Source organism: Heloderma suspectum, chromosome 2 (genome assembly GCF_057233095.1).
Source record: "Heloderma suspectum isolate Gila_16-S chromosome 2, 16-S_ref, whole genome shotgun sequence".
NCBI classification, from domain to species: domain Eukaryota; kingdom Metazoa; phylum Chordata; class Lepidosauria; order Squamata; family Helodermatidae; genus Heloderma; species Heloderma suspectum.
Window position 1 is genome coordinate 123,285,878 of NC_139459.1, and position 17,650 is coordinate 123,303,527.

General features: G+C 45.4%; 1 protein-coding gene across 2 annotated transcripts in view; it reads left to right on the forward strand.

Annotated features, from left to right (window-relative positions):
* Positions 1-17,650, forward strand: part of ACO1 (aconitase 1) — a 65,797-nt gene that overhangs the window by 25,173 nt on the left and 22,974 nt on the right. The window contains exons 4-11 of one of the 2 annotated variants that reach the window (XM_084834638.1): positions 1,418-1,555; positions 4,596-4,665; positions 5,458-5,641; positions 9,173-9,312; positions 13,309-13,480; positions 13,837-13,937; positions 16,515-16,631; positions 17,190-17,349. In XM_084834638.1, coding sequence (XP_084690764.1) covers positions 1,418-1,555; positions 4,596-4,665; positions 5,458-5,641; positions 9,173-9,312; positions 13,309-13,480; positions 13,837-13,937; positions 16,515-16,631; positions 17,190-17,349 — 1,082 coding nt within the window. The remainder of the gene's footprint in view (positions 1-1,417; positions 1,556-4,595; positions 4,666-5,457; positions 5,642-9,172; positions 9,313-13,308; positions 13,481-13,836; positions 13,938-16,514; positions 16,632-17,189; positions 17,350-17,650) is intronic. The other variant, XM_084834639.1, reaches the window with a different exon arrangement.

Below are 17,650 nucleotides of genomic sequence, written 5' to 3' on the forward strand. Positions count from 1 at the left end.
CTAGTTTAATTTTTACCCTGGACTTATTTGTAATCTACCTCTCAAGAATTTCACAACAGTGAGCCTGCTGTAATACGTGAAATCCACAGTAACTGTTCATTTCTTTCCTAAACACGGCTTTGTACCATCCTTTGGCCAGCAATAATTGTTTTGCTCTCTTGAAGATCTCAGCCTGCAAGTTACAAAAAAAAAATACACCTCCATTATTTCAGCCTACAAATATTTTATTATTTCCATATTGACAGCGTGTGTGTGTGTGTGTTCCAACCATCTTACAAGCTCTTTATAGTTGGAGAAACTGAGGCACAAAAAAGTGACATTCTCTGAGGTTATATGGAAAGCATATGAAAATGTGTTCCTGTTGGAGATGTCCACTGGTTTTGTGTGTTTGATCATCTGCATCTTTACCTATATTTGTATGCTCTCTCTTCGGGAATTGTATCCTGCATTTGGCTTCATAGAATCGAGCACCACTATAGTTCAGTTCAGATGATCCTGTATGATCTAGTCTAGAGAATTAGAGACAAGCTATAAACCTGGTGATTCCATCCTCCCCCTCTTCTGTTGCAGTTTCATTTTCAGTTGGCACGTCAGTATTCATCATTTGCTGTGATTGGTCTGTATCCAGTGTGAGTGGACTTCCCCCCCACCCCCCACAGGCTAAGTAACATCCATGGCCCTGTGAGGAAGAAGAAGGAGCAAGGGAGACAGGAGCAGGCAAAGGAAACATTGGGGCCTGCTCCACTTGGACTGCCCCTCCTTTGGGAAATGAGAGGGGGAGCAGGGCCATCTCAGCAGCCCTGCTGACAGCCTGCATAATTTTTTTCCTCTTCCCTCCCCATCTCCTTTTCCTTGTGTGTCATGTCTTTTTCAGATTGTAAACCTGAGGGCAGGGATTGTCTTCTTTGTTCATTGATTGTAAGCTGCTCCAGGAGCCTTTTTTGGCTGAAGAGCAGGATAAAAATTCTATAAATAAATATAAATAAATAAATAACTCAGGTCCCATTCATTTCAGTAGATCTACTCTGTAGGCCTAACTTTGGATATAACCCGTTGTCTGAACCCACAAACTCTTGCGCTTGTCTTTTGGGTTCTTCTTCTGGTTTGGAGGACAAGCGCCAACCAGAGTTTGCTAATTCAGACAACCACAGCACAGTACAGTTAACACTAAAGTGCAAACTGAAAGCGAAAGTGCAAGAGTTCAAGAAGAAGGAAGAGTGAGCATGTGGCTTTTTTGTTTGGGAAATCATCTGTGTTCAGCCGGTGCAGATGTCCTCCTAGCAGGACCAACTCTGGCCCTCTAGCAAGACTGTTTCTCTTTGTGCATTTTGGCTTCAGGATGTCATTTGCAAATCAACACACTCCTGGGCTGCTAGTTTATAAATCTGCCTTGTTTTCTTTAACTCTTCCCTTGAAGAGGTGTCCCTGCAGTGGTTGATTTTGCTGCTATGAGAGACGCTGTGAAGGTACTGGATGGAGACCCGGAAAAAATCAACCCCATCTGTCCTGCTGATTTAGTAATTGATCATTCCATCCAAGTTGACTTTAATAAAAGGTAAGGCATGGCAAAGGATCTTGCCTGCAGCGGGATAAAAAAACACCAAAATCTCACAAAGTGGCTAAGATTCGTTAGAATTCTTGCATTAAATTCACTTGAGGCTTAGTGATTATCTACTTCTGGAGGGATAACCAAGTTAGCCTGTAGCAGCAAAAACAGAGACTTGTGGCACCTTAAAGACTAACAGATTCATTGTGGCATACGATTTTGTAGGGTAGAGTCCTCTTCATCATATGAAGTGGGATCTTGTCCGTAACAGCTTGGGTCACAATAAATCTTTAAGGTGCCACAGGACTCTTTGTTTTCTTCACAATTCTCTCTCTCTCTCTCTCTCTGTCTCTCATCTTGGTTTGGTTTGGTTTGGTTTGGTTTGGTTGAAGGATTTTTACCCCGCTTTTCAGCCAGGAAAGCAGCTCCCAGAGCAGCTTACAAAGATCAATAAGACCATCCCACCCTTCCACGTAAAAAAAGAAAAAGAAAGAACACTATAGCACTATATAGAATAACATATAAACATCAAGAATAACAGTGAAGGAGACATCTAAGCCTTCATCTACACATTCTAAAGATGAGTGAAGTGCTGTAAACAGAGGTATGCTATAAACCAGGGCTGGCCCAAGACATTTTGCTGCCCGAGGCAGAACAGCAAATGGTGACCCCCACTTCCTGCCAGTCAAGGTGCATGGTACCCAAGGCCAGCCAAATTATTTTGGCATCTGAGGCAGAGAATCCCACTAACACACACCCTGGCATTAAAAATGCAATAATAGATTCGATCATTAACAATTTCCTGCCTTTGCACGACACCTAAAATCAGCCGCCTCACTCTACCTAATGGTAGGGCTGGCCCTGCTGTAAACTGTGAGGTTTTTTTAAAAAAGAGATGAAGGAGAACTACATTTCTCTTACAACTCTGCTCTGAGTAACTTTAACATATCCAAGAAAAAGTAGAGTGGCTTCACATGTGAATGTTCAGCACCATCGCCTCAAATATTTACATTTTAAGTGGTTTGTTAGAATGCCTCTTCTGACATAAGAACATGCTAGGAGTTCTGCTGGATCAGGCTAAACAAAGGTTCATGCTAGTCCAGCATTCTCTTTACAACAATAGTGGGGCCAGGCAGATTCCTCTGGAAACCCCCACCATATGTACCCAATATTCAGTATTTGGAGATTTGCTGTCTCTTGGGATCAAGCTACATGTTATATTAATTGTGTAGCTGAGCCTTTTATTTATTCGAGAGTAAGTGTGCATGGTCCTGATTCAGACCGAGACCAGCACACACCAGGAGGGGAGGATTAAACCTCCCCCGCCATTTGCTTCCCGAAATTACCCCCCACATACACCCATGGGGGGGCGGGGATTAAAAAAAGAAAAGAATCTCCACTGAAGTCAATGGAGGCTTTTTCCCTTTTATTATTCCCCACATGGGAGGGGGGCATAATTTCAAGAAGCAAATAGTGGGGGGGGGGTTAATCCTGGTATGCACTGGTCCCGATCCAAATCAGGGCTGCATGCACTTACTCTTGCGGGTTTTTTTAAAAAAAAGAATAAGCTCAGCTACACGCTGCACGATTGATGTAATATATAGCTTGACTTTCAGTTCTGCAGTGCCATTGATCTACAGCTGAAGAAAAGGTGCAGAAAAGTGCAACCAAAATGATCATGGGACTGAAGCAACTCCCCTAACAAGGAAAGGCAACAATTTTGGGGACTATTTCACTTAAAGCAGCCTTCCCCAACCCGGTGACCTCCAGATGTGTTGGACACACAACATGGCTGGCTGGGGAATACTGGGAGTCGTAGCCCAACACATCTGGCAGGCCCCAGGTTGGGGAAGGCTGGTTTAGAGAAAAGGCAAGTAAAGACGGGGAGGGAACATGGTAGAGGTTTGTTTGTTTGTTTGTTTATTGCATTTCTATCTCACCCTTTTTCCTCTTGCAAGGAACCCAAGGCGGTTTACATTCTCCTCCTCCTCCCCCATTTTATCCTCACAACAACAGCCCTATGAGGTAGGTTGGGCTGAGAGTCTGTGACTGGCCCATAGTCCCCCAGTGAGTTTCCATGGCCAAGTGGGGACTAGAACCTGGTTCTCCCGGCCCCCAGTCCAACACTCTTGCCACTACACCACACTGGCTCTCATGATAGAAGCTATGCATGGTGTGGAGAATGTGGATAGGGAGACATTTTTCTCCCTCTCTCACAATACTAGAACCCGGGGTCATCCCATGAAGCTGAATGGCGGGAGATTCGGGGCAGAAAAATGGAAGGACTTCTTCACACAGTGCGTATTTAAGCTGTGGAATTTGCTGCCACAAGATGGAGTGACGGCCTCCTTTGACTCAGACAGCTTTAAAAAGAGATTGGGTGAATTCATGGAGGAGAAGGTTATCGATGGCTCTATGTTACAGAGGCAGGCAGCAGGGCTCTGAATACCAGCTTCGGGGGAACATGAGCAAGGGGGTGCCATTGCCGTTGTGCCTGGGGGCTTCCCACAAGTTGGCTACTGTGGGCAACAGGAAACTGGACTAGATACAGGCCTTTGGTCTGATCCAGCACAGCTCTTCTTACGTTCTTTTCATAAGAGAACTGGACTGTAAAGTCCAGAGACCAGTCTCTGGACTACACCGTACATTTTCAAAGCATGAAACAGATTTTGCCAGCTCAACAGTATAATATCCCCACCCCCACCCTGCAATCCTCCAGAATTCTTACCGCTTATATAATTAATGTTTTAGAAAACTTTCCATTACTTTTACATTCAGGCCAGACTCTGCCAATGTGCCTACATTCAATATGGAATTAGCACTCGAGCCAGACAGTAGGAATTACTGCAAAAACTACTTAAGCTCTCTTCACCGCTTCTCTCTAGCTCCTCAGTGCAAGGTAATTAAAGAGCATGAAACAGCAGAGCTCAATAAATACAAGCCTTCCTTTCTTTCGTTTGTTCTTTCTTTTTGCCCACACACGTTGGACCTCGTGCTGCACCCTGTCGAAGGTTTACCATGCCAATAATCCATATATTTTCATTTGCAGGCCAGACAGTTTACAGAAGAATCAAGATTTGGAGTTCGAAAGGAACAAAGAAAGATTTGAGTTCTTAAAGGTAGAGGAAGAATTCCTCCTCTTCATGTATACATGTGGCATAGCAGAGCTCAGCCTGTTAAGGGCTGGGCAGAAGATGCAGCCAGAGAAGGAAGTAGGCTAAACCTATATAGGAGGGGTGAGTCATTTGTAGCCCTCCAGATGTTGTTGGACTGCAACTCCCATCCGTCCTTGCCAGCATAGCTGGGGGCGAGGGGACATGCAGTCCAGCAACATCTGGAGGGCCACAGTTTGCCCACCCCTGCAATATAGGCCTCAGTCCTAAAAGAGAGGGAGCCAGACAGCCAGGGGAAAGAACAGAAATAAGCATGTGCTCTCTGGCCTGCAGTGTCCAATTTTGTTGTTTGGGGGCTTTACTATTGATGGATTTCTTCTGTTAGAAAAGAAAAGAAACACACACACACACACACACACGGATTTTTGACTTTGTAATTTCTGTCTGGTTTTTGAGTCTGACATAACTGCAGGCCATCTACTGCATGACTCTGCCTTCTTGCTTTTGCTTGGTTCTCAAGTTTTGGTTTCAAAAATAGCAGGGCCTGGGGTGGAACCCTACAGGTTGGGCAGTGGAGCCTGGATGGAACCTTAGAGGCGCAGAGATGGGGCCAAAGGCAGAATCTCATGTTCACGGACTCTTCACAATACTGGGGAAAAGGCGGGGTAGTAGTAGTAGTAATAATAATAATATCATCCCAATACCAGCCGACAGAACATGATTTTAAAGTAAAACATTGGCTAGAGGTTAGTTTTTCCTGCGTCTAAGGGATTGCGCCTTTCCCATTTTGTGTTTCAGTGGGGCTCCCAAGCCTTCCAGAACATGAGGATTATTCCCCCAGGCTCTGGGATTATCCATCAAGTGAATTTAGAGTACTTGGCAAGAGTCGTCTTTGATCAGAATGGATACTATTATCCAGATAGTGTGGTGGGCACAGATTCACATACCACAATGATTAATGGCTTGGGAGTCCTTGGCTGGGGTAAGTGCTCTTCAGCTACCTGTTCACTGGGTAATACTTAAGTTGCATTTGGGAGAATTCATGAAAGAGAGGGTGTTTATGTGCAATTGCAGATAAACAAAGCCTATTCTTTCTTGTTTCCCCAAGAAAATGTGACATTTTTATATTCAAAAAGTTTGAGAAAGGCGGGATTGGTTTTATTGGTTGGATTTGTTGTGTGTATAAACACACAGACAGACATTCTCTCTCTCTCTCTCTCTCTCTCTCTCTCTCTCTCTCTCTCTCTCTCTTAAATAGCTCTGCTCACAATAATTTTGTAAGTTGGTTTCTTAATCTTGTGAACAAAGACTCCTAGAAATATGTGGGTTTAAAGTAGCCACTCCCAACCTGGTGCCCTTCAGATGTTTTGGATATCAGTCCAACAAATTGTGCTATTAGTCTTTGAATGGTAAGGACTGATGAGAAGGATAGAGACAGGAACTTGATTATTTTTGTCCATTAACATCTGTATTTATGCATGCTCTTGTTCTTGCTACTCTTACTATATCTAACAATCTGTTTTATGTCTGCAGTATTCTAGGTGGGCAGAAGGTAGATTTGCAGATGTTTTGGACTTCAACTCCCATAAGCCCCAGTCAGCATGGCCAGTGCTGAGAGCTGAAGTCGAAAACATCTGGAGATCTACCTTCTGCCCACCCTTGCCCTGGGTTGTTTCCAAAGTTAGCCCTACTTAGAGTAGACCCATTAAAATGGACTTAAGTTAGTGATGTCCTGTAATTTAAGTCTCATTCATTTCAGTGGTCTACCCTAAATAGGACTAACATTGGATACAACCCTGTGTGCCTGTAGATAACTGTGTCTGATTCCCCCCCCCCCCCAGAAACTACAATGAGGATTCATAGTTCAGTAGGAGAGCATATGCTTTGCATGCAATTCAATCCCTGGCATCAATCAAAAGGATCTTGGATAGCTGATCTGATTCAAAACTTCTGCCTTGAGAGCTGCTGCCAGTCAGTATAGGCAATACAGCAAGGGTGTAAAAAGTGTGGCCCATGGGCCACAGGCAGCACACACACACACACACACACACAGTCTGGCAGGCCCCAGCATCTTCCAAAAAAAAAAGGCTGGAGAAACACTCTAGGAATGGGCTCTGTAGGTTCTTGCCACAGAAGCCTCATTGCTAGATTGTCCTAGGAAGCAGGGCTTGAAAGTTCCTGTCTGCTTCCTGGGACACTCTAGGAACAAGGCTTCTATGGCAGGAACCATGGAGCCTGTTCCTAGAACGTTTTGTTTTTTTTCCTTTCTTTTTGGGTGGGGGCCAGTTGGGTTTGGTTTGGGGTGGCTGGGCTGGGGAGGGGGTTTAGCCCCTTACTACTGTGACATGGAACAGATGCTGTTGCTTCAAGACCTGTTGCTGCTGGATTGAGTGTGACTGGTGTGTGAGTGTGACTGGGGAGAACGTGACTGGGGTGTGAGTGTGACTGTTGTGTGTGCATCCCTAGCAGACACCGGATGCAGCCCTCGGGGCCAAAAAGGTTGTGCACCCCTGCAAAACGGGGCTAGATGGACCAGCGACCTGACTTGGTATAAGACAGCTTTGTATTCATATAAGCCTTGAAATCTGAGGGCCAAAAGCTTCTGTCTTCATGCAGCGGCCCAAATATGTGCCACATCCCACTTCAGCACCATAATTTCCTTGTGTGAAGGCACTGCATTGGGTTGGCAGCTTTTAGGCATTACTGCTCCTGTGCCAAGCACCCTCTGGATGACAGAGGGATGCAAAGGGGGGGCTCCCCCAGTGTTCAAAGCATGTAAGCAGGCTAATATTGCAGTAGCTGGTCTGTCATGAACTCCTGTGTCAGCTGCAGCTTCTGCAGCTCCCTGTGGAGGGAAGAACTTGGAACCTGGCTTGTATTACTAACTGCCAGTGGCCAGAAAAGACTGTGCTATGTATATGCGCATGCGTAATACACTAATATGCACAGGTGCACCGCAACATTTCCCTAAACATATTGTATATTTGTATGGATTTTAATCATAAGCCATTTGGGGAGCTAATCTAGCTGAAAAGATAGGTATAAATATAATAAATTATCTGTGTGGGTTCCCTCAGTTAGGTTTTTTGCGTGGTTAACGTTGTCAATGTATCCCTTGACCCAGTGGTTAAGAGAGCCCTGACATCACATCTCTACTGGTCTGCAGAGAGAGAATGAGAGAAGGCAAAGTTAGGATAGATGGGTGTTAATTGTAAGAAAGAAAGTGAGAAAAATGTTATTCATCTAGATCTCTTACACTCCAGGCATTCTACAAATTATTTAAAACTAGGCTTTAAAAATAAAACTCTATGCCGCGTTAACAACAACAGTCCCCTCCCTCTCAAATATTAAGCCAGTGTGGTGTAGTGGCAAGAGTGTTGGACTAGGAGCTGGGAGATCCGGGTTCTAGTCCCCACTCAGCCATGGAAGCTCACTGGGTGACTTTGGGCCAGTCACAGACTCTCAGCCCAACCCACCTCACAGGGTTGTTGTTGTGAGGATAAAATGGAGAGGAGGAGGATAATGTAAGCCGCCTTGGGTTCCTTGCAAGAGGAAAAAAGGCGGGGTATAAATTCAATAAATAAATAAATAAATCCCCGCAAGATTAAAATCCAATTAAAAACCCACCTAATATCAGTCTAATCGCTCCAGTTTAAAGAAAACCCCAGCAGTAATGTCTTTAATGTTTCTGGGGAATGCTTTGACTCAGCACCTACCAACAAACAAGAAGTTTGACTCTCTTCCAGTTCCAGAAGAGGGTTCTTTCCTCTCCCCGCTCCGCCCAAACAAGGTATAAAAGGATTGCCTAATCAGCTAATAGAACCATGCATTTTAAGGCGTAAAACACTGTGCAGTGTTGTCTTAGATCAGCCTTCCCCAACCTGGTGCCCTCCAGATCTATTGAACATGCTAGCCGGAGATGATGGGAATTGTAGTCAAACACATCTGGAGGGCACCGGGTTAGGGAAGTCTGTCTTAGATGAGAGCCAGTGTGGTATAGCAGTTAGAGTGTTGGACTGGGACTCAGGAGACCCAGGTTCTAGTCCCCACTTGGGCCATGAAGCTCACCGGGTAACTTTGGTCGCTGATTCTCAGCCTAACCTACCTCACAGGGATGTTGTGAGATAAGCCGCCTTGGGTTCCTTGCAAGAGGAACAACAGCGGGATATGAATGTAGTAGTAGTAACAGAGTTCATTGTACTTCCGGTAAACTCAGCTATTGCTTTCAAGGGCTTGCAAGAGGACCTGTAGTAATACCTATTAAGAAATGTCTCTAGGCAACCAGGCAGGCAACTTTTCTGATTTGGAAGTGTTGGTGATCCCCCTCCCCTTCCAAAAGAGTCCTGAAGAGAGTAAGATATCAAGTATATTTGCAGGACCTACATTTATGATGACTCCGCTTTGTTCTGATCTCTTCCTCTCTGCAATGTTGTTGCTCGCCAGCCATTATCCTTTGGTTTGGTTGCATGAGAAGAATCAGTTTTGTTCTAACGTCCTTCTTATCATCGACCAGGCGTGGGTGGCATTGAAGCGGAAGCAGTGATGCTGGGCCAGCCAATCAGCATGGTGCTTCCTGAAGTGATTGGTTACAAGTTGATAGGAAGCCCTCAGTCGCTTGTCACATCCACAGACATAGTGCTCACAGTGACCAAGGTAAGAACAGGGCGTGACACCACAATCCTCCTGTGAAGGTTTGGGGCCTACAGAGGCAAAAGGAAAAAAGATCAGAGTTAGAGGCCTGCAGCTTTTGTTGGGAGGGGATATCCCTAAGAGGAGTAGTTTCATTTCCCTGGTTAAGTTTCAGTTTCCCAGTTCAGTTTCATTTCTTAAGGTCTAAAGCAGTACTTTCGGTTTTGAGGGAGGAGGGTATATAAAGAGAGAGAACGTGTGCCAGTAAGAGCAGAGTTGGGAGACCAGAGCCTGAAAAGGGAGCAGGAAGAAGCAGCCTAGAGGAGTCTAAGGACAGCTAGGGTAAAGGAACTTGTATTTTGCAGCTTGTATTTTCTTTTAAGTCTTTTTGTATCATTCAGCTGTATTGTGTAAATGCCTATAGTTATGACTGCTGGCTTTAAATTTACCAGTAAAATGCTGTGGTTAAACCCCAAATGTCTGGTGTGTCACTCACCCCACATCTACAGCTTAAACCTCACATTACTGGGAAGGGGAAGTTTAAAAGAAGGAAGGTGGGACTCTTAAGGAGGCAAGAGATTCTTAAAGAATTACTCAGGTGATAGGTAGAAACCTGACACCCCCACATCACTGTTGTCCAGTTTCCAGTGATAAAGTCTTCACTTAATTCCAGAGATTTGCCTACGAATAGACTGGGGACAGGCAGACAGAGTCTCTCCATTATGTGGCATGGGTAAGAGTGTGAGCTACAAAATCCTCCATTCAAATCTCACTTCATTCACAAATTCTCTAGGTGTCCTAGGGCAGGGGTCCGCAACATGGCACCTACTGGTGCCAAAACACCCTCTGGAACGTCCAGTGGCACTTGTAAAACTCATCACTCCCTGCCCCCTTCAAAAACCCCTTTTTAAAAATAAAAAATTTAAAAAATGTTAGGGCACCAGGTTCTCCTTCCTGTTCCTGATCAGCTATTCAGCGGGAATGAAGAGAAAGCAAGACAAAGGGGTAGAGGGGAGAGAAAGAGCGAGGCTAGGGCCTTGGAGTGGGAAGAAACAGTGTGTCAAAGAGATGGGGGGGGAGAAAGAGCAAGGCTCGGGGCTAGGAAGGGAGAGAAAGAAGACTAGGGTCAGGGAAGGGAGACAGATAGTGAGGAAAGTGTTGTGGGAGAGAAACAGGAAGGCTAGAGGATAGGAGTGGACAAAGAGAGAGCAAACGGGAAAGGTCTCTGTGGATGGAAGAAGACTGGATGGGCCAGGAAGTAACTCTTTCCATTTCTCCCTCTCAACCTCCAGCCTTGCTCTTTCTCACCCACCCCACCTCTTGACTAGCCAGGCACCCTTGGCAGTCATTATGTGACTAACCACATCTTCCATGAGAGCCATTTTGTGGTGTTGCCCATAGCAGTTTCTCAAATTCCCAAATGTGTCCACGGGTCCAAAAAGGCTAGGGACCCCTGGCCTAAGGAAAGACAGTATTCTGAGTCTGCAGCTTAAATCCATCATTGCCTAAGTGGGAATCCGCTTGTGTGACAGGACTTTCCCATCCTCTCCTCCCCCCTGTGCCGCCCCCCCCCATGCGCAGCCCTAAGATCTGATCCAGAGGGGTCCCCCAACACTACGGATCAGATTTGGGCCGCAGCAAAGGGGAGGGGAAATCCCTCCCATCAGCACTTTCAGTTCTGATGGTGGAAGGACACTGTTGGCTCTGATCTTCAGCTTGCCCCAACCTCAGTCTGCTCTACTGGGTTAATAACGCTGACCTACCTAGTAGGGCTTCTTGCAGGAATTTCTGAGGTAAGGTATATAAAACACTTTGCACACTTGAAATGTGCTAGAAAATCGTGAAGTATTATTTTTCCTGACTTACAGCCAGTGCTTGAATTGTGCAGGGAGCCTGACCCCTGACCATCTGTGCTGAAAGGCTACAAGGGGGCATGATTGGGTTAATATCAGACGTAATCCCGGATAGGGGCTTGTGAATTTCATGACGGGCCCCTTCCCCCCATTAGTTGAGCCCTGCGTATATCTATGCCACAATTAACAGAGTGACCTCAATCCCACTCAGAAACTGACTACGTAAGAGCAGGGTAGACTTTAAACTGGTTGGGAAATGCAAGTTGGGGAAAGTGATGTTTCAGGTTCAGGAATAGAGGAGATTGTTTCTGAGTCCCAGCCTGAGGCATATAATCAGGTGGCTTTTGAGCAAGAATTTCAAGCGCGAGATTTGTGTGACGTTTCCGATGTGCAGTGCAGGAAAAGCCTGTTCTACCCTCGGGGCAAAACCAGTGGCTAGAATGATTGCAACAAACAGGACTGTTGCGGGGTGCGGGGATATGTATTTGCATTATATAGGAAAGAAGTTCACCCAGGCCTTCCCTGAATGAGTGTGCTGCCCCGTTTGTTGATTATGATGTTGTATTGGTTTTAATTTTTTTTAATCAGTGCTATATATAAATGTTTTTGCAATTATTATATATTTTGCTGTATATTACAAGGTCTTTTAATGTATTTCGATTCTCTGGTAAATAGGATAGAGATTTTTTTAAAAATATGGTAAGCGGAATATAAGTCTATTAAATAAATAATAATAAATAAATAAATAAGCCCAAGGTGTAAAGATGAGCTTCTGCATTCTAAAAATGGTGCATGCCATGAAACAAAATTTTTCAGCCTGCCTGTCAATATGCTCCCCTGCTAGAACATATTAATTTACTTCGCACAGGTTTAAGGCAGGAAACCTGAATTTGGAGAATGTAATGAGGTACAGTAGTTCTGGTATGTGACATTGTTGACAGAGGTTCCCAGTGCTTGGATGATAAGGAGGAAAGGTAGGGTGCCTTTACTGAGAATCCATAAGTCCTAGTCCTGTATTCCCCTCTAGTTTTAACCAAATCATGGTACCCAGAGACTCCCGAAAATATTGTCTATGGGGGGGCCTGAAATTTGAGCACTAGAGGTTCTTCCTGTCTCTAACAACATGGCCTCCATCAGTTGTCTTGGGCAACCTTCCCCAGCCTGGAGTTCTTGAGATGTTTTGGACTGCAGCCCCCATCAGCCCATACCAGCATTTCCAATGGTCAGGCATAGTGGGGATTGTAGTCCAAAACATTTGGAGGACACTGCCTTGGAGAAGGCTGGTTTAGGGGTATCTGATGCTTCAGCAGTGTTGAAGCTAACTGGGTGTCGAGCTTTCCCTTGGGAGGGACGCTACTATGAACCCCTTGTAAGAGCAGCGTATCACTACGATAATGGTTGTGACTGTTCTGATACCCTGTTGGGGGAAAGCTGCCTTATTTAAAAGACGAAAACAAAAGTATTACAAATATTTACATATATGCATGCATGCATACATACATACGTATGTATGTACGTATTTTATTGCTTTATAGCCAAAGACCAGTGCAAGCCATAAATAAAAGAAATGGAACATCCAAAACAAACATGAACAGATCTATGATGATGCCAAAATAAAGATCTTCCCTATAGGTTAAAACCAAATTAAATAGACTTTCTCCAGTCCTTGTAGCAAAGAATTACAGCAACCTATTTACAACTGCAAAAATAGTCTACAGTGTTGCAAATATGTAATAGATCTGTGAGAGACAATTAGTCAGAATGTTTAAAAATCATTCAGTGTAGGTGCATCAATCAACTTTGCTGTTGCTGGCAAGTAAAGATATCAAAACGTGTATAAGGACAACGAGGCAGTTCTGAATTTCTTGACCTTTGTGGTTTTAAAATCAAATCAATCCATGCTGCTGCAAGTGTGTCATGCACAAAAGGCAAACTAAGGATACAGTCCTAAGCATGCTTAGCCAGGAAGCCTCACTGAGGTCGGGGAGACTTACTTCCAATTAAACAAGTTTCAGATCAGGCTGTAAGTGTGCCTGATGGAAAGCTCAGGTTCTCATTTGGAAGCAGTAATCACAGCTCAGGCATATCCAAGTTTGGCCCTTTTTTGATGTCCCATGTAATAAGACCATGTTAGATGGCACTGACTGCCATTTTTAATCTGTTACAGCATCTACGCCAGGTGGGGGTCGTGGGTAAATTTGTAGAGTTCTTTGGGCCTGGAGTTGCTCAGCTGTCCATTGCTGATCGAGCCACCATTGCCAACATGTGCCCGGAGTATGGAGCAACCGCAGCCTTCTTCCCGGTGGATGAAGTTAGCATCAAATACCTGGTCCAAACAGGTGAGCGGCAGGAAGACAATGCATAGCTGTACTTTGAAAAACTCAGTCCAGAACATCTGTCCATGTTATCTGAAACCTTAGCTGTGTAAACGTATTTCTTGAGGGCCAGTATGATCATTCAGAAATACATTTTTGCACCCACCAACCTAAATTTTTAGACATGACAAAAAATTTGCAATAAGAAATATCAAAGTCTTTTGATATTTAGTACCCAGTGTAATTCTGGGCATGGCTCAGTTGCTGAGGTCTTTTAAAGTCATATGTAGTGTGCTAAACATTCTGTTCCATGAGGTATTGTCTTCATGCATGCTTGAAATGTTGCAACTTGATTGAGTGGTTATTTCTATCTGCTATAGGCCGTGATCAAGAAAAGATTAAGCATATAAGAAAATACCTTGAGGCTGTAGGAATGTTCAGAGACTTCAGTAACTCATCTCAGGATCCAGACTTTACTCAGGTGGGTTTACTTAGGGAGCAATCCTATGGCCACTAGTCAGCAGCTAGACGGCCATAGGATATCCAGTTTTCTGGGAACCAACCTTTGTCCCCTTCCACGGTGCTCCATGCTCGCAAGAGGAGCGCAGAGTGGCCAAAACGGGGCATTCTGGGGGGCATTCCAGGGTGGGGAGAGCGGAAATGCCAGTATGACACATCCAGTGTGTCGTCTGGCAGCCTCCTCCCCTGCTCCAACCTTCCGCGGCTAGACAGCCGAAATTGGCTGTCTAGATGCAAATGGAGGGCAGGAGAAGTGCGGAGGGAACGATCCACTCCGTGCTTCTCCTGCCCTGCATTGGATAGGCGGTCGCCTCTGAGTTTGGAGATGGCCACCTGTCTGCATAGGATTGCCCCCTTAATTATGTACCTTCCTCAAAAGAACGTTCAAGCCCCAGGCCACTTAAGGGACTTTAAAAGGTCCTGCAGCGCCCACAATGGGGTAGGGGTTTAAACGGAGTGTTGCAGAGCATTTAGCAGAGTGGCGTAGCATTTTCAGAACTCCTGAAATCACTGTGTGGGTGGCATGAAAGGACAGGAGATTGTTAGTTATTTAATTTCTTATTATTGTATTTTTACTGCCAGGGACAGGGAGAGGCATTTGTGGGATTTTTTTGCCTCAGGTGCCAAAATAACTTGGCTGGCCTTGAATATTCTACATGTTGACTGTGGGGGGTGGGGGAGGCACCATTTGCTGCTCTGCCTTATGTGAGGATAAACTAGGATTTCTGTCTCATTCCTCACTTAAAAGTTCCTCTAAAGACTTTGAAACATGTTGGTGCAGACCAGGTCGGGGGGGGGGGGGGTCCACCATGCCAGAGGAAGGCCACCAGCCAGATGCAGCAGACCACCAAGAGCTTGATAAACCTCTTGTTTGTTTATTTATTTATTTATTTATTGCATTTATATCCCGCCTTTTTTCCTCCTTAAGGAACCCAAGGTGGCATACATAGTCCTCCTTCTCCTCCATTTTATCCTCACAACAACAACCCTGTGAGGAGGGTTGGGCTGAGAGTCTGTGACTGGCCCAAAGTCACCCAGTGAGCTTCCATGGCCGAGTGGGGACTAGAACCTGAATCTCCCAACTCCCAGGCCAACACTCTCGCCACTACACCACACTGGCTTGTTCATGTGGCCTGCCTGTGGCTTCATAAATGGAGCGTGCTGTTGAGCACCTGACAAGACACCCTGTACAAGGCTGGTGGGTGCAGGCCTGCCTTGGAGTAAATCCCTGACATTGTGCTGTTAATCCTGTGGGGTTTGCCCTATTTGTCATAAGTGGTAAATTACAATGAAATGTGGCCTAACATCCTTTCGATAAATAACAAACATATCAAGATAAGAAGCAATATAACCTTCTGTATAAAGCTTCCGGAGCGTTAGAAATTGGACATCCCAGGTCTATAAGAACTGCCCTTGCTGGATGAAATGTCCATCTAGCCCAGCATTCTGTCTTGGGCAGTAGCCAGCCAGATTGCCCAGAAACTCACAAATGGTGCATGGATGATGATGGCCGTCACTTGTCCCAAGCATCTGGCCATCAGAGAGACCCTACCTGTGAATATGACAATTCCATTTAGGCATCATGGCTAATAGCTGCAGATCATTCAGTCTTGTCCTCCTCTACCAGGGAAGGGCAACCTGTGGCCCTCCAAATAATGAATGAATGAATGAATGTTGTTGGACTCCTGCTCCCATCATCCCTGACCATTTGCCATGCTGGCTGGGGCTGATGGGAGTTGGAGTCCCAAACATCTGGAGGGCCATAAGCTGCCCACCCTTGCCCTACCCAATAGCAATGTGTCCTGTGGTCCATAGAGAAGAGAATTCTTTTAACATGGCTGGCTGGGGGGATGCTGGGAGTTGTAGTCCTGGGAGGGCATCAGGTTGAGGAAGGCTGCTTTACAGGATGCATCTGCTTTAAAACTGGCATCACTAGGATTACAAGAAACAGCCCAGGCTTGAGTCTCAGTGGCTAGGGTCACCCAGGGCAGAGAGCAATGCCGGCAGTGTTCCCAAGGTAGCCCCTGTACTTCCTTCCACGTAAGTGAATGGAAGGGGAAGACTAGCTCAGGCGAAGGCCGAGCACGTGCTTGGCATGCACAGGTCCTGGGCTCAATCGCTGCCCGCCTAGGTAGGGCTGGGAAAGATTCCTCCTGCCTCAAGCCCTGGAGAGCCACTGCCAGTGAGTAGACCACCCTTCCCCAACCTGACACCCTCCAGATGTGTTGGGCTGCAACTCCCATTACCCCCCATCAGCATGACCAGTGGTGGGGATGATGGGAGTTGGGGGTCCAACACATCTGGAGGCTGCCGGATTGGGGATAGCTAGTGTAGAGAGGACTGGGCTAGAGGGACCGAGGGTCTGACTTGGGTAGGAGACAGATGCCAGTGTTCCTATGATGCAGTTCATTCCACTGTGGGGAGGAAATAAAGTACCACATAGCAGTCGGGAGCACTGTATCTTGCCTGTCTTGTTGTATACCCAAGAAGGCTAGTGTCCCTCTCTTTACCTCTCCCTCTCCCTCTTTCTTTTATGTAGATTATAGAGCTGGATCTGCAAACTGTTGTGCCATGCTGCAGTGGCCCTAAAAGGCCACAGGACAAGGTTGCAGTCTGTGACATGAAGAAGGATTTTGAGGCCTGCTTGGGAGCTAAGGTAAATGGCTTTTCCTTTGGCAACTAAGATTCATTTTTCTTTTCTTTTTATTTTTTTTGGAGAATATTGCTTCAGACTTGCTTCCTTGCTTTAATTCGCTTCAGACTTCCTTTCAACAGTCCAGAAGTTTCTGTATTCTTAGGCTAGTATTCCCCAAGTACTTCCTTTTGAGGAACCTCACCCACTGAATTCTCCATCCGATGTTGTTTTTGAGGACTGAGCATGCTCAGTGGGTGTGGAATGCTGGCTGAAGGTTGGGAGGAAAAAATGGAAAATCAAGGGGGAAGTGGAATGTAATGTAATGGGGTGTCCTGGAAGGAAGCATGGCTGATTGGCTGGAATACTGCTCAGGAGCATGCCACATTATGACATTTTGTTGCAGATCAGTTTGTTGTTCTCTTTCTATTCCATGGAGAGATAAATCTGCCTCTGGTATCTTTCACTGACCAGAATGGCTGACCCAGAACTATCTGTTTCGCTTCCTTTGCCTTTTCTCTTTTGAACATTCATCATTGTAATTCAAAATATTTCTGTTTCCTTGTTGACTCTTCATTGTAGCAAGGGTTTAAAGGTTTCCAAATTGCCCCTGAACATCACAACAACCATGTGAAATTTGCTTACAACGATCAGGAGTTTGAACTTACACATGGGTCAGTCGTGATTGCTGCCATTACCAGCTGTACCAACACAAGTAATCCTTCTGTTATGTTAGGAGCTGGTAAGTGTGTCTGGTCATGTTATGCATCATTTAACTACTCTTGTGTGTCATTTAACTACAAATTTGTATTTTGGTGTTGAGTTTGGGAAGGGGCAGTCGAGAGTCCCTTAAAGAAGCTGGCACAACTGACTTTCAGTACTGTCTTGCTGTTTTTTGCCTTTAGGTCTATGTAGCAAGGGATCCTGGGCTGGAGGATGGAATTAGTCAGTACTCTTAGCCAATTACTTGTCTACCTTTAGGCCTATCCAACAAGGGATCCTGGGGTGGAGGATGGTATTAGTCAATTACTTGTTTACTTTGG